This window comes from Mercenaria mercenaria, chromosome 1 (assembly GCF_021730395.1).
Source record: "Mercenaria mercenaria strain notata chromosome 1, MADL_Memer_1, whole genome shotgun sequence".
NCBI classification, from domain to species: Eukaryota; Metazoa; Mollusca; class Bivalvia; order Venerida; family Veneridae; genus Mercenaria; species Mercenaria mercenaria.
The window spans coordinates 89760270-89785469 of NC_069361.1; the positions used below are offsets into that span (position 1 = coordinate 89760270).

Here is a 25200-nt window from a genome sequence, read left to right on the forward strand (position 1 = left end):
GGTCATAAATTTTTTGTAACACTTTTGCTGATAGACCAAGCGTGTCAAACGTTTTTATTACCATAGCTGCGCATAACCAGCGCAGTCACTTTTTGATCTGTCGTGATTTGAATTTGATCGCTACTGTTTTGCACTAATAGTAAACCTGTTTGCCAAAAATACGTCAAAGTGGGGCAACATGTCAGGGCGAAATGGACCTAGAGTATGGCGTCATTCCGACGTGAGAGGCAAAAGACAACAACATTTAAACTAAGTAGAGTTTTACTGTTCACAGTGCATGTAATGTGGTCATCAACTCACACAAACAATAAGAAAGTTGCTAAGTTACGGAAAAATTTTGGCGGACAGCAACTGAAATTCATAAACTAATGAAGCAGATTCCACAACAATGTTCAGTCATCTGTGTCTTTATCTTCAAGTGGTACAAACGCTTCTCAAATGGTCCAGAATTGCTTAAAGACAGCGAAGATAGTGGAAGAAACTGGAAAATCTGCCAATGGATGTTAGCGCCAATGTATGACGCTGTAGATAAAGACCAAGTACTCAGGTTGAGTACCGTGTCCAAGATGCGTGGCATAAGTGTTCATACATTTTTAGTATTCTAACCAAACAACTTAAAATAACTTAAGTATTGCTCATGAAAAATTATAAAAGAAATCTGCAAATATGAATCAATGCAAACCTAATGAAAGCAACACAATGAAGGCACAACGTCGAAATATGATCGCCGTGCGCCGGGTCTGGGTAAAGTGACTGTTTTCGAGGAGGGGTAAATCGTGACTGCATGGTCATAATCGCGTCAAATTTGCAGAGCAGTTAATAGAAAGACTGCAAATCATGATGGTATATTTCTTGATTTGCTTCATTAAAGTCTATGTTATTTCTGAAGAGCCCTCGTATTAGGGATAATATATATACATTATACTGTAATTAATTACTTACTGGTTTATTTCATATTATGTATTGCTGCTCTTAGTTTCTTTGTTTACCATAATGCAACCTGAAGCAAACAGTAATGGGGCAATAAAATCCATCTTTCTTAAATAGTGCTTACTGCTACCATTATCTGCATTAATTCTTTACAAAATATTTCTATCCGGATTCAAGACTTGTATTTGAAATTTCATAGCAATCTGAAGACACATTTTTCCAAGGATTATCAAACCCCGACTTATGGGGATGTTATTTGCAAACTTCATATGGCTCTGAGTTATTGGAATTTTTTGTTTTAATGAAAACTATTACAGGATTTATATAAAGAAGTTTCAACAAAACTGTTTGGTGTTAGCCACTTTACAGGTAGATGCTAAAATTTCCTCTTTGACTGTGTGTGATTGGACAAGCTGAAGACTCAGTGATAGACAATTCTTAAAGCGTCTGTTTCATCAAACCATTAATGATGTTTCTCTTGTTGGTCTTCATTCTGCAAAGGTGATGAGTACATGGGTATTTGGTTCTTTAGGTTTACTTTTATATATTCTAACATGAGCATTGTTGTACTTTATATATTGTGCCTTTAGTTACCTACACATATGTATTGGATTCACATGGCACGGTAGCTTTTATTACTTCGGAACATTGTTTGGGATAAAGGATGAGGGTCTGCACATTAACTTTTTTCTGCTCCCCCGTGGTCTTTTCTTGCCACTGACCATTTAAAAGTAGTGCTCCACTGTGCCGCTTAATGTGTTATATAGTATACAGTCGAAACTCGGTATCTCGAATTTCAAGGGACTGTGCTTTTTATTTCGAGATAACCGAAATTCGAGTTATGAGGAGGGATGTGTAAGGACGAAATAAGTACACAATACGAAAAGATTTAATAAAAAAAAAAACTGTTTCCTCGATGCCGGCACTTTACGCATACAGGATTCCGTACAGTTTGTGTTTATCAAAGTTTTCTGTTTTTTGAAGAATAAAAATGATACTAACCTCAAATGTTTTTTAATCAAACTTCCTTTTTTTTTCTCCACGTTTCTCTCCCGGGGGACTGCGTTCGATCTGACATTTTGAACAAATGATGCTTTCCCCCAAGAAGTTAATTTTTATACAGTCTCATCGCGATTACCTCTAATTAATCCTTATTAAAGATTCCAACTGTTCAAACTAATAAATTCATTAGTTTAAATTAAAAGCAATTTTGATAACCTCTCAATAACAAATGACTGCTGATTAAAGAAATCTACTGTTTACATCAAACAATTATCATTATGGCACGTGCAAACAAGTATGACATCATCTCACCTTGATAATCGCTGCACATTTGATATGCCGGCATCACAGCTTTCTGGTTAGGCAATAAACATGGACATGTGTTAGAAACCAACCATATTTACAATGGCATGCGTGAAATTTTATCGCATATTTTTCTCACTTCGACTTACCAAGTGCACAATGCACTTGAAGTTTAATGACGGGACTGAAAATCCCTTTCGACACATCCGGAGTCTTGGTAAGTCAAATTTTGACGTAACCGAAGTTGAATTACATATATAAAGAAGGAAATTTGACGGGACTTGAAAATTTCTTCGACTTAAGCGGAATTTCGAGGTAAGCGAGTTTGAGATACCGAGTTTCGACTGTATTTGCTTGGTCCTTGCTGATGGGTTTTGTTTTGACAGACTGCATTCTGGGAATGTGGCTAGTCCTACTGGATGCTTATCCTTGTGTTTTCATTTTTTATATATATCCAACATACATAATTTGTTCTGTAAATAGAAATTATGTCATGATGTTTCAAAAATTTATGTCATGATGTTTCAAAGAAGCACAACAATAAAGTTCTGGTTTGATTTGATCATTTGTAGTGTGACATTACATCTTTTACCATAAAATAACATGTTTTGAATTGAGAAATACTAGAAGGAAAAAATAGCAAAAATCAAGGTATTTGATTTTGTTTACATAAAATATAATCAATGCACAAATTGCTAATTGTAATTAACAAGTGTAAAAAGTTTCAAAGTTATATTTCTTATAGAATTCAAGAAAAGTGACCTAAATAAAAAGAAATTGGAAGTACAGAAAGGGCCATAGTTCAGACAAAATGCATATTAGACTTATGGCTCATGGCCTATATACTCTCCTTAATAAATGATGACAAACAAGTCTGCAAAGTTTCAAGGCTTAGGTGTTCCTATTGTATTCAAGTAAAGTGGACCTAAACAAAAATGATAACCGAGAAATTCAACTTTTCTATGTACAGAAAGGGCCATAATCCTAACAAAATCCAGGTTCTTGGTCTACTTACTCATCTAATACTGATAAACAAGTGTGCAAAGTTTTAAAGCTGTAGTTCTTAATAGTTTTTGGGCAAAAGTGGACCTAAACAAAATTTTTAACCAAGACAATAAAATTAAAGAGTACAAAAAGGGCCATAATTCAGACAAAATGCTTATCAGAGTTGTGGTTCTTGGCCTTTGCAGTCACTTAATGATGATAAACAAGTGTGCAAAGTTTCAAAGATATAGTTGTTATAGTTTTTGAGAAAAGGTTGACCTAAACAAAAATTTTAACCAATGCAGACACCGATGATCAAGTGACAATAGCTTGTAGATTTTTTTTCTCAAAAATTAGACAAGCCAGAAACACTTTCCAAATGAGAGATATGATTCCTATCATAAGAGTTCAGCACTGAGTACACTGTCGGACAAAAGCCTTTGCATTATCATCATCTAGGAATTTTTCACTTGTACACACAAGTTTCACAAGATCAAAGATATTCAACAACTGAAAACTTGCTACTGGAAAGACTGCAATAATATCTAAATGTTTGTAAGTGGTGCTCATTGTCTTAATGAAAGAAAGTGTTGCTAATTATGAGCTAATGACATATCAGAATTAAGGAACACCATAAATAATAGTGGTTTAGCTATCGAAATATGCAAGACATTTACCTGGTATATTGACTGAAAGATTGACACAAGATAACAGAACTAGGTGTAAATCTTGGGAGCAGGGAGTACAACACACTTAGTTTAAAGAAACTCACAGAGTGAAAATACAAATATTCATTCAGTTCTTTCTCTGTTTTTGTCTGATGATGGGTAGGAGGGAGGGGGTAGTAATTTCCAAATAAACCATAGGTGCACATCTTCAAATGCTGAACAACATTCCTACGAAGTTTCATTACTAATTTCAATTTCAAAACAAACTTTTATGTTTATATTTTTGACTTAGTCATGTCTGGCTGAATCCAGAACAAAATGTCAGGTGCATAAATTCATGCAGAATAATATACTTACATGCTGTAAACAGTCTAGGTCAAATTATCTGAGTGTTCATAACAAACTTTTAGACATTAATGCATATTCTGGACTATGCCAAGGGCCATAACTCTTGTCTGGCCATGTAAAATCCCAAACAAATCAACAGGTGCGCAATTTCACATACTGAATAACCATCTTATAATACAATATGATTACAGGTCACTCACTTTTTCAGATTTGTGCGACACAAAATTTTAAGTCCTTTTTGACTCACTCAAGAGCAATAATTCCCATCTTACTGACTGAAACCCGAAAAAAAATGGCCAAGTACAAATCTCTTTAAGCTGAACAACAATCCTATGATGTTTGTTGACTCTAGGTTAAACACTTGAGATATGCATGGTATAAATTCAAGCAAATCTAAATGCCCCACTCAGGCAAAACTTTTTGGGGTAAAAAAAAAAAGAAACTTTATCATTATAATTCTAATTAACAATATAACACACACATGAACAAAGGCAGAAACATATCCAAACAGATCGTTTATCACTGTACTGTCTTTTACTACATACAACTACAATCAAATTAGTATCTTATTAAGTAGAAATTTCAGTTACGCAAATAGTTTTTTTTTAGTTTGAATAACTGCCAAAGTATTCTGACAAATGGGGTTACAAGTGTAAAAAAAAAATGTGATCATGAAAAAAACAGTTTTCCTTTGAAGTTAACTTGGACTGCTAGAAGATTACTAGTGTTAATTAGAGGATGCTTTTATATCATATAAAGTAACACATACATATAACAGTGTGAACAGGCTTTTAGAGGGCAGCAAATGACTGACTATTCAAAAGCCATGTCACTGAAAAGTTTAATGAGATCCAATTACCTCAACTACAACATAAAACAATGATACATAAGTACTTATATACATGTATGTTTTAATGAAAAATAGTTGGGTGGTAAATGTTTTAAACAATTTTAAATATATAGAAAAACATTTCACTTTTTTAAAGTCGTACGAAAATTGAGAAACAAGTGGGCCAGAAGGGCCTGTTTAACTCACTTTCCAAAGATAACAATACCAAGTTTGATGAAGATCCATCAAGACTTTCATGCGAGGAAGTTGTTTATTTATAAGGGGAGCGGTGGTCTAGTGGTTAAGGTGTCAGCTGCTCAACCGGGTTGTGGATTCGAGCCCCACTAAGGTTACGACCACACCTTCTCATATGACACAAGTACTGGGGACTCAAGAGTGGTTCAAATAAGCTTGAAAATTTCACCACAACTGAGCTAAAACAAACTAGTATAAACTAACATTTTTTCTATTTTTAGCTCTGGGGACCCATAAAAGGACCAAGTGAAATCATTTAAACATATCTGAGAGGTCCCTACCAGGATATGGTAAGATCCTTAAGTGGTTCATGAGAAGGTGTTTGAAAGATTTTTTTCTTATTTACCTCTGGTTGCCCCTAAAAGAGTTCAATCTGCCAAAACATTGACAGAGGTCCATACAAAGATGTTACAACAGACCCAACTAGAGCTATCACTAAAGGTGATGAATGTACCCCCCGCATGCACTGACACAATACACTGCAATTTGACGCACACAAGATTGCATAATTATGTGGAGTGTATGTATATAGACCGTATGTATACAGTATAGTAACAAAAAACAAAGTCCCATAACAATGCAGAATATTTATCTAAAAGAATGTAACATGCACCATGCACAACTACTGTTGGTACTGATCACTTGTGTGAAGTTTCATTAAATTGTGTGCAAGGGTTTGGTAGATTAGGCACACACAAGATTGCATATGCAGACTGTATGTACATAGTATGTTAACAAGAAACAAAGTCCCATAACTCTGCAATTTTTGTTGCTGAAAGAACATAACATGCCCCATGCACAACTACTGTTGTTACTGATCACTTGTGTGAAGTTTCATTAAATTGTGTCAAGGGGATGAGGAGAGATGGTGCGCACAAGATTGTGTCTATTTATACAGTATAGTAACAAAAAAACAAAGTCCCATAACTCTGCAAATTTTTTTTCTGAAAGAACCTAACATGCCCCATGCACAACTACTGTTGTTACTGATCACTTGTGTGAAGTTTCATTAAATTGTGTCAAGGGGATGAGGAGAGATGGTGCGCACAAGATTGTGTCTATTTATACAGTATAGTAACAAAAAAAAAAACAAAGTCCCATAACTCTGCAAATTTTTTTTCTTAAAGAACCTAACATGCCCCATGCACAACTACTGTTGGTACTGATCACTTGTGTGAAGTTTCATTAAATTGTGTCAAGGGGATGAGGAGAGATGGTGCGCACAAGATTGTGTCTATGTATATAGTATAGTAACAAAAAAAACAAAGTCCCATAACTCTGCAATTTTTTTTTCTAAAAGAACCTAACATGCCCCATGCACAACTACTGTTGGTACTGATCACTTGTGTGAAGTTTCATTAAATTCTGTCAAGGGGATAAGGAGAGATGGTGCGCACAAAATTGCGTCTACGGACAGACAGACAGACGGACAGACGGACAGACAGACAGACAGACAACCTGAAACCAGTATACCCCCCCTTACAACTTTGTTGTCGGGGGGTACAATAAAGTGAAGATCGTTCAATTCATTGATGAGAATAATTGTTTAAAGTTTATTCATTAGTTTTATCTATTAGCTGTGATGCTCCTTAAGTGTTAAAGTCATTTGAACAACTTGAAAGAGGTCTGTACAAGCATGCACTGCAGATCAAGACTACTAAATTCATGGGGCGATGTTGTAAAAAGGTTTCTTTCTATTTTTGTCGAGCCCGCTTGCGGATGCGAAGACATAGTTGTCCAAATGGCTTTTTGGTGTATGTGCGTGCGTCCGTGCGTCTGTGCGTCCGTCCGGATTGGTTTGTCCGGACCATAACTTTGACATGCATGGAGCAATCTTGTTTATATTTGGCGTGAATGTTAACCTCAGTGAGACGGAGTGTCATGCGCAAACCCCAGGTTCCTATCTCAAAGGTCAAGGTCACCCTTACAGGTCAAAGGTCAAATTCAAAAATGACTTTGTCCGGAGCATTTCTTCTTCATGCATGGAAGGATTTTGAAGTTACTTGGCACAATTGTTCACCATCATGAGACGGAGTGTCATGCGCAAGAACCAGGTCCCTAGGTCTAAGGTCAAGGTCACACTTAGAGGTCAAAGGATACAAGAATGACAACTTTGTCTGGAGCATTTCTTCTTCATGCATGGAGGGATTTTGATGTTGCTTGGCACAAATGTTCACCACCATGAGACGTAGTGTCATGTGCAAGAACCAGGTCCCTAGGTCTAAGGTCAAGGTCACACTTAGAGGTCAAAAGTTAGATACAAGAATGACTTTGTCTGGAGCATTTCTTTTTGATGTATAGAGGGATTTTGATGTAACTTGGCACAATTGTTCATCATCATGAGACGGAGTGTCATGCGCAAGATCCTAGAATTACTTCCCTTTGTTGTTACTATAAATAGCTTATATTCGTAACTTTTTTATTACTGGTCATAGGGAAAAATCAAGACCACTTTTCTGTAGTACAACATGCATGTTACATCCAGTTTTCAGGAACTGATATTGTAACTTTTTGCAATCTCTTTTTTATTTGGCATAAAAGTTTGCCTCAGTGAGACAGGGAGTGTCATGTGCAACTCCCAGTCCTGACAGCGGGCGGGCTCGACATGTTGCCCGTGGGCATCTAGTTAGCTCTTGTTGCCAAAATACAGGACCAAGCAAAAATGAGAGAGATCTATACAAGGATGCTATAGACTAAGTAAGGTGAAACTGATATATAAAGTGCTTCATCAGTAGTCATCTGAATATCTTTTTTCCTTTTTTCAGCTCTGGTAGCTCCAAAAATGGGTTAAGCCGAACAATTTAAACAAAATGCCAGCAAGATCAAGACCAAGTTTGGTGTTACCCTGACTAGTAGTTTGATGCATGAGGTTGGACTTATATATGGTGCAGGACAGGACTACAAATTTTGGTTTCACATCTCATTTACATCGAAAAAAAAAAACATGAGGTATGGAATCAAAATTTGTATACCTGCTGAAATCACAGAGTTACAGCAAAACCAAGTGTTAAGACCCTATTAGTCGCCTTGATGTTGGGCTAATGACACCAGATTCACCTATAATGACACCAGATTACCCACCTATACTTACAGCTAACTGAGTTGTAGAACCTGTCCACTGAATAATCATCACACTAAAGAAATGTACACAGTATCGATCCCTTCCTACAATCATTTATTGATATAACAGCTTACATACAAAAACTAAATCAGGACACCAACAAAATGGTACTTGTAATAAATCTGTTTGACTAATAGTCAAGCTAAAAACTATATAGTGTGTCTATGGTATATTTATACCCACATACCTTATATGCTACTTGATGACAATGCAAGAATAAGTAAACACTAGAGAGGATGATATATAAAGAGAAAAAAAGAGCAAGAAAATGAGTTAAACACTATCATGGGGTAGCAGTGCGGGTGGAGGTGAGTATGGTGGGAGTAAACACATGAAGAAATACTTTCCAGTATGGTTTCATGACTCTCAGTCAACTACTTTTTGAGACACATGAAGTATGCTCTTTTTGACTAAGTAAGTAGGGTGGGGAGGGACCATTACACTGCTTTTTCCGACAGAAATCCCAAACAAAACTTGACATGCTGAATAATATTCATTCAGCGCTCTTGACAAAGGGGTAGGGGTTCACAATTAAAGAGTAGGGGTGCACAATTTAAGTACTTTCAGTTTTAGTACTACATTACTACAGCTTGAACTAGAACTGTCACAGGAGTGATGAATACCCCCACAATACGGTCTTGTCACAGAAGAATGGCAACCATAAGAAAGACATGGCCACAAGAAGGTGCAATTTAAATCGAACTTGACCTGTATTTTATGATGTTACACTGTGTACCAAAATTTATCTAAATCTGTCAAGCCTTTTGTGAGTTACTGTCCGGCAACCATGAGTTTGGCAAATTTTAAGTTGGAAAGGGGCCATAACTACATAAAAAAATTGATAGTCTGTAGCCAAAGTTGAACTTTACCTGTATTTTATGATATTAAACCTGTGTACCAAAAACATTTAAATCTGTCAAGAACTTTCACTGGAGTGTTTAATGACTCCAATGGTAGATGAATATTGTACAATAGCTTGAGTCTGTGTTAAAAAATATCAAATAATAAGAGAGGTACAGATAAAGTGTATCAAAACACTATATAAGTATAATTCTAAGCAAAAAAGGGGCATAATTCAGGAAATATTGGTGGAAGAGTTATGCACCTTGTGTCATATGATGTGGGTGATGATGTGGAACAACTACTTCATGCTTGAATCAAATGCATTTCGTAATAACTGAGATATAGTGAAAATGCATCAAAATTGTATTTTATGATGTTACACCTGTGTACCAAAAACATTTAAATCTGTCAAGAACTTTCACTGGAGTGTTTAATGACTCCAATGGTAGATGAATATTGTACAATAGCTTGAGTCTGTGTTAAAAAATATCAAATAATAAGAGAGGTACAGATAAAGTGTATCAAAAAACTATAAGTATAATTCCAACCAAAAAGGGGGCATAATTCAGGAAATATTGGTGCAAGAGTTATGCACCTTGTGTCATATGATGTGGGTGATGATGTGGAACAACTACTTCAAGTTTGAAACAAATGCATTTCATAATAACTGAGATTTAGTGAAAATGTATCAAAATTAACCTTAAATTCTAAGTAAATGTGGGCATAATTCATGAAAAATTGGTGTCAGAGTTATGCATCTTGTGTCACATGATGTTGGTGATACAGTGGAACATCTATTTTAAGTTTGAATCAAATCCATTTAGTAATAACTGAGATAGAGTGAAAGTGTATCAAAGTTTAACCTGAAATTCTAAGTAAAAAGGTGGGCATAATTTATGAAATATTAGTGCAAGAGTTATGGCCCTTGTGTCATATCATATGGGTGATGATGTTGAACAACTATTTTAAGTTTGAATCAAATCCATCCTTCCAGGCACATAGAAGTTATGAAGCAAAAACCAAATATCTAACCTTTTAATTATATTCATTAATTTTCCACCTTTCTTAACTAATCAGTTTAAATGTGACTTTATTAGGTGCTGTTTCACACAAACTTTGTGCCATTTCTTATGACTATGGTTATCAAACTGCTTCTAATTTTCTTAAAAGATTATGTTTAATGATTTTAACAATTATCACAATGTTCCGGAATTTTTGAACACCAAGCAATGTGTAGATCTCAGCTGTATTTCAAATCAAGTCTAACAATGAGACAGTGCAGTTTAATTGCAGATCTCAACACTATTAAATGGGTATTCTCTTCTATCTATATCAAGCATATTCTGTTGCTGCTTCCATTTCATCTATAGTTGCAAACATGTGTACTTGCAAAATTACAAAAATGGAATTAAATTTTAATTTACTTACAAGAATACAGAGATGGCTGGTATCTGTTGCAAAGAAATGCAGGAAACCTATACTAAAGATGTGGTAAGAAATATAAGAAATTAATGAATCACATCTGGAGCAAGTGTTGACAGGAGACCACATTAGGACATTCTTTAACATAGAGCACGGGCCAAAATAGGATGAGTTTCATACCTAATTAAACTATAGGGTTTGAGACTTAGGTTTGATAGAGTATTTTTAAAACTGGACCCGGACATCAGTATTGTATAATTCTTATTACATGATCATTTATCTGATCATTTGTATTTAATCATAAAAGCAAAATAGCTTGAGGAAAACTTACATATATTGTTTTGAACAGACCTGTGCTTCACACTATTGTCTTGTGTCTTTTTATTTATTTTTGTTTAATATCCACTCAGACCATACACACATTTATAATACAGTACAACTGTAAATTTCAAAATCAATGAAAAATTATCAAAATGAAAAACATTCTACTAACAAAATACTAAGGCCAAAAAAAATTGATGTTAACTATACAAATTTATAGGGCTGTCTATCATGATGAAAAACATAATAGGTGCCTAATACTTCCAATATGACATCACTTTTGTGGTAGTTCTTATTATTTATTCATGTGTTTAAAACAATTGAGAAATTAGAATGGATACAGTAAGTTTTTATATCCTATCCCATTATATCTCATAATATCAATGATATGAACATTTGGAGCCATTTCTGCTACAGCCAAAGGATATTCCTTTCCTGAAGGTCTGTACACATATATAATTGATAGATCTTCTCCTTGTGGGACTCAGTATAAAGGAAAACAGTCAAGCTTATAGATGAACAATTGACTAGATATGGAAACAAGAGCTCCGCCAAGCAGGGCAATATACCCCCAAAGGGTTATATCAGAGGAGGAGGGAGCAGGGTGTGTGTGGGCGGTAGTGGTAACAGGATACAAAAGGGCAAGAAACTACATGATGGGCAGATTTCACCCTGCTGTGACCTTGACCTTTGACTTGCCACCCCCATTCATGCACTCTGCACATCGTCTCATTACCACCTACCTACATCCCAAGTTTGAAGTCAATACCTTGAATGGTGAATAAGTTATGCTCTGGACACGAAATAAAACAGACAAATTTTATTTTTGAGCTCAATTTGTGACCTTGACCTTTGCCCTACAGACCCAGTTCATGTGCTCTGCACATCGTCTCATCACAACCTACCTACAAGCCAAGTTTGAAGTCAATACCTTGCATGGTTATTTAGGTATGCTCCGGACACGAAATATGATGGTCAAGTTTGATATTTAAGCTCAATTTGTGACCTTGAGCCGGTTCAAGCTCACTGCCATCCTATATGACAAGTTTTATATAAAGTTATGCTCATGACACAAATCATGATGGACAGACGACAGACAGATGCACGTACAATCACATAATACGTACCTTCACGGTTAGAGTTCAAAACTGTCAGAATGATAGAGGTAATGGTTCATGGCTGTCGGTTAGATAAAAAAGATTCATAGCTATCTTTTACTAAGTATAGTACAAAACAGTCAGCTAGATTAAGAAAGTGTGCACACTTTTCCTCAAAAGTAAGTGTGCACATATATTAGCATTGTAAGAAAATGGTGCACACACTTTCTATACATTTGTATTAGATGTAGCATAACTTTCTTCAATGTAACTGTACATGATAAAAACTAGGGTGTGGCTACTAACTCTATCAGTGCTTACAGTAGACAAAATTTGTATAGACAATCAAATGCAGTAAAAGCTTTTTCTAGACTATGGGTTAAGGTCTACTTTATACACAGATACTAGAAGAGCAATCCTAGTAAGGGCAAACATTTATCTCTGGGTCCACACATCAATAGAACCCATTAAACAACTATGGCCAAGAAATATCAATTGTGCAAAATACAGAAGCCAGTAAATAATTTAGAATAAATGACCAAACTGCTTGTATAACTGAAAGTAATTCATAACAAATGTAAGATTAAATCAGACATTGTCACAAATGTTCAGACTGAAATTTCCTTATGAAGTCAGTATGCCATGTATCATTAGTAAGTCTAGAAAAGACAAAGTAGTTTATACTTTCCAAGACAAAGTCGATCAATTTCATTTATGAAAACCTTAAAGAAACTCAGTCATTTCACAGTTTTCAAAAACACAGTTTTCCTTTAATGAATAAGTACTATATAATATTTTGATTTCAATCTTTATGAGCAGATTACTGTAAAAGCACATATTTTCGCTGGGTAAAAATTTCACGAATTTGAAATTTTGAGTATGTTTGCAAGATTTAATATTCGCGAAATTGTAAAAATAGCATCCTACTTGAACTAGAACTGTCACAGGAGTGACTTATACCCCCACCATATGGTCTTGTCACAGAAGAATGGCAACCATCAACCATAAGAAATTTTAAAAATACTTAGAATAATATAAAACATAAAAAACAACTTAATACTTAAAACAAAATTTTACTCGTCTTTGAAGTACTTCATCCTGGGCTTCCTCGGCACATATAAGTAATACTAGTATATGTGCCCAGGATGAGGTAAATATAAAAATCTCTAATATAAGAGATATGTTATGCCCCAAAATTTGTGCAAATTCCTTATAATTCTTTTTATATCCATACATGTGTTGCATATATGCACTGATTTTTTTTTCTTTTGCGATCGCCTGTATAAACTGTATAATATTATTAAGTTGTATCTTTGAATTTTTCCCCCAAACTTTGGGGACTAAAGTGAAGAAACCGGGGAAGTTGTTATGCCCCAAAATTTGTGCAAATTCCATATAATTCTTTTTATCCATAAAAGTAAGAATTTGCATCTTACAAAAAAATATATTTTTGTCTCATATGACTCTTATTTGTTAAGATACTTAGATACTTAACATATTTTGTAAATATCTGTTTTCTTAGTAATTTTGCATTCTTTTGTAAGACAATTTTTCCCCCCAAACTTTACCATGTTTATTTATTAAGATCACATACTTAGGAAAAAGTTATAGGTGCTAAAACATATTTGCCACTTTAAAAGAAAAACCATTTTTTCATATTATGTCACAAATTACTTGATTATACCAACATGTCTGAGAACTTTGCTGTTGGCTTCTACAGTGTTTGTTAAACAATCACTTTTGATGTGAACCTAAGCTAAGCACTTAGCTTGAGGTGATAACTGATTAAATTCTAATTACTTTTAGTCAGTTTTGAAAGAAAAACTGTGATTGTTTCATTTCCAGCAGTGTGTTCTCTGTTTACTCAATTTTGTCACCTGGAAATCAAGTTGCTAATAAAAACCGAGAGCCAGTTGTAGAAGTCACAGATGACTTCTAACTAATAAAGTAATAACGTCAATTTTTAAAACTGTGTTCTTGGATATTTTCCAGGTATGTGACATTTTCTTATTTTATATTGAATTTTCTCATATTTTTTCTGTAATTGTAACAAGTATAGAATTGTTGTTTTCAATTTTATTACTTCAGTCATTTATTCATTGTTTCAGTATATAAGAATTAAACCTTTAATAAAGGTTTCCAAAATATTTCTGTATTATCATCAAACTTTGTACATAATAATTTAAAACAATTATTGCCGAATGAATATGATATTTGATGTATCCTTATTTTTGTTAAAGTAAATCAACATTTGGTATTAATTTCTAAGTAGCTGAAATCTTTATAGCTGATTGTTGTTAAATTTGGCACTATGTTGCATTTTCGTGCTCTGACAAAGTTTCATTGATATAAGTAGAAAAAGTAATATTGCAAAGTTTTCATTGTATATAATATATTGTGTAAATATGTTCTATTCATGAAAATATACATAAAAAAAAAAGAAAAAAAAAGGACTTTCGAAAAGAAATGTCACTAACTGATACCTATAAATTATTCTCTAAATAATATGTACCATGCATAGGATGTATTTTAATACTTTGGCGCTGACTCTCATAAAAACGAGTTGTTGAAATAATCATCTTAATTCTTTGAGCATTTCCCCAAATGATTCTGTTTGTTAATTTCTGTTAAATTCCCTAAACAAATTTAATTGTATGAATTCTTTCATATTGATATTATGTAATGTATGTTTTACACAGATGACTTCTAACTAATAAAGTAATAACATCAATTTTTAAAACTGTGTTTTTGGATATTTTCCAGCTACATCTCTCCTCTTAAAGACGACAAACCCTCGTTGTCTTAGCGAAGTGTTTACCATCGCCAACGTTCACGCCTGCGAACCGCATATCAACTGGTGGGGTACAAAAGTGGTTTCGATCTCATGTCAGCTCCTTTAAACCAAAACTACAACCTTCGTGGAAAATCTAAAAAGCCAGTGAAAGGACAAGATGCAGAACTATCATCAAGTCTTGATTCTTCCCTTGGGCTTAGTGACGTGAGTGTTACGTAACACCTTCAATAGTGATATATCGTTTGGAGAAGAGGACACCCTTAATAACCAATCTCGACAAGATATTCACGATACAGTTCTGGTGGCAGAGCAAACACCATCTGAAGAGGACGAGATGTTTCTAAATATCCAGCTTCAACATATTGAAGGCAAGCCAGGTGAATATGCTGAAGATTGGCTTGAGTCATACGACAATTACTGCACAGCAATGAAAATTGACAATGGACGTAAGTGGAGTACTTTTGCTTTTATGCTTAAGGGTCATGCATACAGCTGGTATAAAGCCTTGCCAACTGACGTTAAAAACAATCCAGATGAAATGATGACACAATTTAAGAACAGATTCAATGGGTCTGATGGACTCCCACCTGATACTGCAATCTACAGCATTAAACAATATGAACATGAACCAGTGTGTGATTACATTACGCGCATTACTGATGCTTCATGGCGTTCTAAATTACAATCAGAAACCATTGCTCATTTAGCTTCTGAGGGACTAGTTCCAGAAATCCAGAAGATGGTAATGCCACAATCTCTTAAAACATTAGAAGATGTCAGGAAAGCTGCTTTGGCTGCCGAGAGATGTGTTTTAAGTGAAAAACGTGAAATTAAGTCAGTGGCTTCTGCTGAAACGAATATTGATCAAATAACTGATAAAGTGTGTGAACAAGTGATTGCAGTACTTTCCTCAAAATTCAATGACACGTCAATCAGTCAGCCACTGCATCAGTTGTGGAGCAGACACCGTCATCAAAACCAAATGCTTAATGAACATTTGTCGCTGCAATCTAACTACAACATGCAACCTCCGCTGTACCAGCAACAGTACTGTCAGCCACAAATGCAGATGCCACAGCAGCAGATCTACCCACAACAGAGCAGACCACAGCAGAACAAACAAGACAGACAGAAACCATGTAGAAACTGTGGAGGTAGGGCTTGTCATATTTTTTCTAAATGTCCAGCTTGCAATGTTCAATGTAGTTATTGTGAAAAATATAAACATTTCACTGAAACTTGTGATAAAAAGAAACGTGATGAGGCAAACAACCCAATAGGGACTCGCGCCTGTCTATATGCATAAGTCGCATGTAGATGGGCACAGTCATAGCAATGTCTTACATCAATCAAAAAGTGCTAAGTTAAAGTCTGTGCAGAATCTCAATAAAAATGCCCCTAAGAATGCAGGCTTTAATTCATTAGGTTCTGAAGGCATTAATGTAGCTAAAACCAATTCACCTGAAGTCTGTATAGCAACTTTTTTGAGTAGGAATACTATAATGATTGAATTTTATAGCGGGCCTTGTCAGGCACTTGTTGACTCTGGGGCAGACGTTAGTTGTATTAAAAGATCTGTCCTCGACAAATATGCTCCTGGGGCCGACATTGAACCAACTTCTCTCTCTCCTATTACTGGAGTAGGTGGTGAAAAACATCCTGTTCTTGGGCAAGTTAAGCTTACTTTTGATATTTCAGTGTTGAGAATTGATCAAACATTTATTGTTTTAGAACAGTTGCATCACTCAGTTATTTTAGGTGTAGACTTTATGGTTACCAATCATGTCAACCTAAATTTTCATCATATAATGTTAACTGCGGGTGAAGGCACTGTGTCTGTCAATCTTGTCTGTGACAGGAAGTTTGGCTATGCCCGCAGTCGTAAGACTGAAAGTATATCAGCTAAATCTGAGGTTGTTATTCCTGTTAGGATATCAGGCTGTAGTAAAGATGACATTGTGCTCATAGAACTTTCTGAACCTTTACCAAGTATTAATCTTGTTGGTGCTAAATGTTTAGTGCAAATCAAAGATAGGAAAACTTTAATGAGGATCATAAATCCAACAAAAGAAGAAATCACTTTACCGAAGAAAAGAATTATAGGCTACATAAACTTAGTTAACAATCAGAATGTTTTTGAACTTGGTGAAGATGAAACTAAGGAAACTAATAATAATGCAAATGTTTTCTGTGCTGACACAACTAAAAATAATGATAAAAAGGACATTAATTTCGAAATAAAAAATGATAATCTGTCTGACGCACAAAAGCAAAGGCTTCAAAACTTTTTAGATAAAAACAAAGATGTATTTTTAACCTCAGTGTCTGATATTGGCAAAACAGACATATTTACTCATAAAATAGAGACAATTCCTGGTGCAAAGCCAGTGTATTCAAACTTTTACCGACAGGACCCTGTCAAAAAGGCTGCTATTGAACAAATGACAAATGAGTATAGTAATGCTGGTTTATGTATAAGATCAACTTCTGTTTGGCACTCTGTACTAGTTAAAAAACATGATGGGTCATGGCGTTTTGCGCAAATTGAACCTGATCACGATTCCTATTTCGCACCCTTTGCCTCGAAATGAAGATGTCTTTGATGCACTTGGAGAATCTCAGGCTAAGATCTTCTCTACATTAGATTTGAACTTGGCATATTTCCAAATAGCTTTAGATCCTGAAACTAGGCATAAGGCTTGCTTCATCACAAATGAAGGGGTCTGGGAATGGACCAGGATGCCTTTCGGTCTTCGTAACCATAACGCCCAAATGAGTTTTCAGATGCTAATGTCAATCATTTTAAAGGGTTTGAACTGGAAATTTGTGCTTTGTTACATCAAGGACTGTCTAGTTTTTAGTCCTGATTTCGAAACACATTTACATCATCTAGAGCAAGTTTTCAACAAATTAAGAGATGCAAAGCTCACCCTTAAGCCATCTAAATGTACTTTTGGTGTCAATAAGGTTGTCTTTCTTGGGCATGTTCTTAGTGAAAAGGGTGCTGAAGTTGATGAATCAAATAAGAAAGAAGTAAAGAAAACCTTTTCAAAATCTGACTGGACTGATGAATGTCAAACTGCATTTGAAACATGCATTGGTTACAACACCTATACTTCGGTTTCCGGACACGAACAAGCCGTTTATTCTTTCAACGGATGCGAGTGGCTCTGCATTAGGATTTGTTCTTGGCCAAAAGGATGATAGTGGTCCTGAATATGTAGTTTCTTACGGTGGCCCTGCTTTAAGGCCTGATGAAAAGAAATGGTCGATCACAGAATTAGAATGTCTTGCCGTTGTAGATGGTATTTCAAATTTCAAGCATTATTTGTTTTCTCGTCTCTTTGATTTATATACTGATCATTCCGCATTGACTAGTTTGAAAAACAAAAAGGAACCTAGTGGTAGGTTAGCTCGGTGGTGCATTAAATTGCAGGCATATGATTTCAATTTGAATGCAGATACCTAAATATCACGTATTGATTACTCTCGTTTATCTAGAACTGAATCAAATGATATTCCAAAATCCGAATCATGTAGTTTGGTATCTTCAGTTAGTTGTGACTCTTTGCCTGCTCATTCTCTTTGTGTGACTGAATGTGACAGTAAACCTTCTCATGTCGCCTCAGATATAAAGAACCAGTTAGAAACAGAACAAATGTCCAGTTTTGAACAACCATTTAACACTTGTGATTCTGAAAATGTATTTGAAAGTGCCAGTGCTTGTTTGAAAACCATGCCAGAATATGTTGAAACTATTTTTGAGTATGAAAACCCTTCTGTTTGTTCTGTGTCTACTATAGATGACAGAGACATTGAAAAGTTGCAAATAGAAGATAAATTTTGTATGGAACTTAAACTTATCCTGCTGATGAGAAAAAGGCTCGCAATCTCACATTCTATTCAAATGAATTTGTTATGAAAGATAATGTTCTTTATCATTGGTTCACACCAAGAGTCAAAACTCCAAAAGATATTAAATTAATAGACCCAGATAAGGTTCTCTTGCAACTAGTGGTGCCTGCTACCTTAAGAAAAGATGTCTGGCGTAGTTATCATGACTGCCTAGCTGGGGGTGGTCATTCAGGTCTCAAGCGCACTCATGGCGCATTAAAACTCAAATACTATTGGCCAAAAATGTACCAGGATATTTGTGAATACATAAAAACATGTGTCAACTGTCAAACTACCAAAGTTGATAGGAAACGATACCCTGTTCCTCTGACTAATTTGCCTGTTGTTGAAACATTTGAACGTGTTCATACTGATATTCTTGGTCCCTTGCCGAAAAACAAAGATGGGTTTCAGTATGTGTTACTCTTGGTGGATAGCTTTAGCAAATGGACTGAAGGTTTCCGTCTTAGGACACAGGAGGCGACTGAAATTGATGATGTTCTGTTTAAGGAATTTGTTTGCCGTTATGGGGCACCGCAGATACTTGTATCTGATCGAGGTAGGAACTTCATGTTGAAGTTAATCAGTGCCTTGTGTGAACTGTTTAGCATTACTCGTCATCATACAAGAAGTTATCATCCACAAACAAATTCTACTGTTGAAAGAACAAATGGTACTCATACAAATCCTTAGGTTTTACATTGATAAAGATCAGAGAAACTTGGTTGACCTACTTCCCTGTGCCCTCATGGCACTGCGATCCAAGCCATATACTGAGAGTACTGGGTTCATTCCATACCAAATGTTGTTTGGCAAAGAAATGGAGTTGCCAACAGACACTTCATTGGTTCCTATATCTCACTGCAACTCTGCCCGACAACATTTAACCCAAGTCATTGATAGGCTAAAGGTTGTTAATGAAGAGGCAAAGCAAGCAAAATCAAAGGCTGGACATGACCGTAAGGTTAAGGCTCCAAACTTTATTGTTGGAAATAATGTTCTTTTAAGGCAAGAGAAAACTGAAGTAGGATCATCATCAAAACTTTCAAATAAATGGATAGGACCTTATGAATAGTAGATATAGGGACTTCCTTCACATTTAAAATCAAGAACCTCACGCAAAACAAAGTTCATAAATCTCTTGTGAATGCTTCCAGACTTAAGTTGTACAAAGAGAAACAAGTGGACAATGATACTTATGAATCTGAGTCTGATATTGAAACTGAGGCTGCAGGTAACACTGAAAACCCCACTCAAACTAATGATACTGCAGAAACACAAAATGCTTTGCATGACTAAACTACAGATGCTAACAATGTACCGTCAGGTCAAAATGATAACTTTGACAACGACAGTGTACAGTCATAGATTTTTTAGATAGATTTATTTCGATAATTGAGCAAAACATAACATAGTTACAATACATGCATATAATAAAATTTATAATCAAATATAAAAGTTGTCATATGAAGTAATGTGTTATGAACTATGTCAGTCACATCAATATCAAGGATGACACAAGAAAGAGAAAAAAAATCTCTTATTTCCATTGTGGTCCTTGGTACCAATGGTCTGACATAGAGAGGCATGAAACATTAACATGAATATATATGAAAAAAATTACCGAGTTCATTATTATAAAATAACGTATATGTTATGCATATGTAATTATAATAGCTCAATTTATGATTCTTAATTAAATGAAAGACATATGAATAAATAGACACCAATATCACATCAATATCACAGTACATTGTAAAAATATAATTTCTTAAAAAAAATGCATTACAACCAGGGATTAGATAACAGAAAGACCACATAAGTTCAGCAATGAAGCTTATCGTTAAGAAAGTGGTCCTTTACCACCCTTTTAAAACTAGATATGTTGGGCAATTGTCTTACGTGGGGAGGCAACATGTTCCATAACTTGCAGCCCAAGTAGGAAAAAGACTTTAGGCCAAAACCTTTAACTTTCGGTGGCACAAATGACCCATTTTGGCTAGATCTAGTTTGGTATGTGTGAACAGAATCCTGTTTAACGATATGATGACTCATGTAATCAGGGGATTGACCATTTTTTATTTTAAAAACATGACAAAGAGTAATTTGTTCAACTCTTCTGGAAACGGGTAACCAGTCTAGGGAAATAAAGTGATGTTGTTCAATATGACATCTATGTTCCAAGTTCAATACAAATCGGATCAATTTATTTTGTGTAACTTGTAGTTTGTCCTTCCAAAATTTTGTTAAACCAGGATACCAAAATGAACAAGCATAGTCAAAATGGCATTGAATAAGGGATAAAACCAAAAGTCTTTTAGTATGTTCATTAAGATAGGCCTTCTTTCTATAAAGAAATTTTAACCTGGCATTAGCTTTCTTAATAATGGAACTAGCCATAGATTCACCAGTTAAACTCTGATCTAAGGTTGCACCCAAGTATTTGACAGCTGAGGTAGGATTAATAATTTGACCAATACACTTTATATTAAGGTCCCTATTAGTCCTAAGTTTAGGCTTGGAACCAAATATAATAGATTCAGTTTTACCCAGATGTAGAGACAATTTATTATCAATTTACCATTGACTAACCATTTCAAGATCTTTAGCTAGATCATTTTCAATAGATGACTTAGTTTTACCAGAGACCATTATAGCAGAATCATCAGCATAGAGTAACAGTTTATTTTTAACCACTGCAGACATATCATTCACATAAATTAAAAACAAAAGAGGTCCTAGTATTGACCCTTGCGGAACACCACAAGTAATTTTACAAGGCTTAGAAAAGGTTCCAGAGACATCTACAAGTTGTTGTCTGTCAGATAAATATGATCTGAACCAACGTAATATACATCTGGGCCAAGACCAAGGCCTTCAAGTTTCATAAGAAGGATAGAATGATCCACAGTGTCAAATGCCTTCTGGAGATCAAGTAAAATCATGCCTATGAGATGACCTTTATCCATTTCAAACTTGTCACATCAACCTATGAAACAAACAGCTGTCAAGCAGCAGTCTGATCAACCACCTGTAGTTGATCCAAATGACATTTTGGCTATTGTTCATGCTAAAACCTCAAATGGCCAGTGGTACAAAGTTAAACTTTAAAATGGCAAGCAAAAAGCCAAAGTATTTCACAAGTCAGTCAGACCAGAACTAAGGTAGTTGTGTTTGTAAGCTTTCTTACAGAAGAATCCAATATTGTGCACACATTTCTATCTTTTCTATCCTTCATCATATAGAATTCCTGTAGTAAATCCTACAACTGTCTTCTATGTTGTCTTTATAGTGCTATATCTCTTGTAATTTGGTTTGCTACAGGTATTTTATCATTGTTTTCCAACTTTCAGGGTTCTACGGGTCAAGATGGCTGTTGACATTGCTGGTTTTGGTGTTGGCGTTAGGCTGTAGTGAAGAATCCTTGGTTGTTCAAAGGCTTAACTATGGTGTGGTGTTTACAGAAACAACTGACCTTGTCATTGCATGTGATAACTGGCTGCATACCTTTGAAATATTGCTCCCCCAAAACCTAGATATGCCTTCTCTACCCCCTTGCAGAAGTAACAACCAGTCTTGCGTTATTGTAACTCCTGTTCTGGCCCAGCTCAACAGTATACGTACTGAAACTGCTTTACGATTAAATGACACTTTGAATACCATGTTGGAATTGATCCCGGAAACCAGAATTCATAAATCCAGAAGTAAACGAACATTACTACCTTTCATTGGTGATCTCACTAAAGGACTATTTGGAACAGCCACAATGGAAGATGTGAATATTTTTCTTGCTAAACACATGAACAAACTTGCCAAGATGAACATTGGTCTCTCAAAAGCTTTTGCTCAGCATGAGGATCATATAAGTTCTTTTATTTCCTCTGCGGATGAGAGAATGGACAATCTTTTAGCTGAAATCAAAGAAAATATGTTAGCTATTAAGTTTATTCAATCTGATTTATATACAACCCAAACTAATTTTGAACACGTAATTGGTTATTTAATGGACATTCTTATTGATGAAATCAAAACTACCAGCAAACTGAATATTCAGTTAGAAGAGTTTAAAATTGGCATTTCGAACTTGGTTGATGGTAAATTGTCACCTTTTCTCATTTCTGAGGACCTACTTCGAAATACTTTAAAAGATATTCAAACTTTGTTGGAAACTAAATATACAGGATTTCATTTAGCATTCAGAAATATTGCTGATGTTTATTCAAACTGCAAGCTTCTATTTGCCCGAAATGGTACCAACTTATATGTTACCTTAAAATTGCCAATTTCTCATCTAGAAAAACCTTTGAAATTGTTTAAGGTCAAAAGTGTACCAGTTCCAATCAATTCTACATCTAAAGATGCTACACAACTCCTTAACTTGCCAAAATTCTTTGCAGTATCTTCCAATCAGCAACATTACACAACCCTAGATAGTTCTGAATTAGAAGACTGCAATGGTAAAACCACCAAATTATGTACTGGAAATTTTGCATTGTCACCTGTAACATCTTCATCTTGTATACTGGCATTATATGCAAATGATAAGGTGCAGATTAAATCACTCTGTAATTTTAGATATGTTCATGATATTGTAAAACCAAAAATACTTGAGTTGTCACCAAACTCTTTGTTGCTGTACAGAACTCCACTTCTGTCTATGGTCTGCCATAATCAACATAAAATGGTGACAGGCTGTGATTTTTGTATTTTCAGTCTTCCTTGTAGATGTTCTGTTTCTACAAATGATTTTTACTTTATTCCTAGGTTAGGTTCTTGCCATAAAAGGGCTGATAATATTACAGTTTTGCATCCAGTAAACTTAGCCTTGCTTCAGCATTTCTTTGAAACAGCATTTGTTGACAATATTTTTGCTGATACAACATTTAAAACAGCAGTAAATGTTAGTGTTCCAAATCTAAACTTTTATGAGCACCAAATGTCTAATATTATTGCAGCTGATACCAAAGCTCATCTGAGTTTACAGAAAATGTCTGATGTTGCTAAGAAAGATGGCGTAATATTCAAATCTCTAACTGAACCTTTATTAGATGGAGAAATTGAAATCAATTCTAACTGGCCTACAACATTTGACATCATTACCTATTGTTTAGTTGGTGTATCAACTGTTTTAAGCATATTACTTGTTTTGACAATATTGCGCGTACGCAAACTATCTTTAGCAGTTGCAGTTCTGACACAATCTAAATCATGTAAAGCATTACAAACAACTGTTCCTTCATTTATTTACAAGCCTGTTGGTACAGACAATAGTAATAATGATGTACCATTTACAGTTTCCCTGGATTTAACATGGGAACATGCCAATTTCATAGTGTTGACTTTTATTGTTGTAACTTTACTTGGTCTTTTGTACAAATATTTAAAGAACAGACACAGAGCTACACTTTGCCTAAAAGTGCATTTTGATTGATGTAATGCAATTGCCACTGTGCCCATTTAACCTTGACATTCAGACACCAGATAGTATTACTTGTCTGGATGTCAAAGGTTCATGTTGCTCCCCTACTTTGTTTGTATCATGGCCAGACTTTACAATTACAAACAAACTTAATAACACAACTCTGCATGTTGTTAGCACAATTCCAGTGTCTTTGTATGAAGCTGCAATGCTACGGCAAATTTTGAAACGAACCTTCATTGTTCAGTTATATTCTAAACACCAAGGAACTATGATACCATTGCATAACTGGATAAATCAAGAGCTGGATATTTAGGTATGACACCCTACAATTGAATATATATGTACATGCATTTTGTTTCATTTTATTGCTTGTTTTATATCCATACATGTGTTGCATATATGCATTGATTTTTTTTTCTTTTACGATCGCCTGTATAAACTGTATAATATTATTAAGTTGTATCTTTGAATTTTCCCCCCCAAACTTTGGGGACCAAAGTAAAGATATGCCCCAAAATTTGTGCAAATTCCTTATACACTTGAAACCAGTTATAACGCTACTCGATATACCGCGGTATTCGTTATAACGTGGTAGGCTCTTGGCTCCGGAATTTTTGGGCGTAAAAAAACAAACAAACAAGAGCTGTCTTCATAGGATGACACATGCCCCCGATGGCACTTTGAATGAATAGTTATGGCCGATGTTAGAGTTTAGGACCTTTGACCTACGGAGCTGAGTCTTGCAAGTGACACGTTGTCTTACTGTGTCACACATTCATGCTTAGTTATTTTAAAATCCATGCATGAATGACAAAGATATGGACCGGACATGCCCATCAATGCACTATCATGAAAAATGACCTTTAACGTCTAAGTGTGACCTTGACCTTTGAGCTACGGACCTGGGTCTTGCGTGTGACACGTCGTCTTACTGTGGTACACATTCATGCCAAGTTATTTGAGAATC

At 35.2% G+C, this 25200-nt stretch overlaps 1 protein-coding gene across 1 annotated transcript; it reads left to right on the forward strand.

Annotated features, from left to right (window-relative positions):
• The first annotated feature begins 14755 nt into the window (after positions 1-14755).
• On the forward strand, positions 14756-24685 carry LOC128546347 (uncharacterized). Its single transcript, XM_053516771.1, has 2 exons — positions 14756-16071; positions 22165-24685. The coding sequence occupies exons 1-2, from the start codon at positions 15252-15254 to the stop codon at positions 24240-24242; spliced, it is 2898 nt and encodes a 965-aa protein (XP_053372746.1). The 5' UTR covers positions 14756-15251; the 3' UTR covers positions 24243-24685.
• Positions 24686-25200: the final 515 nt, after the last annotated feature.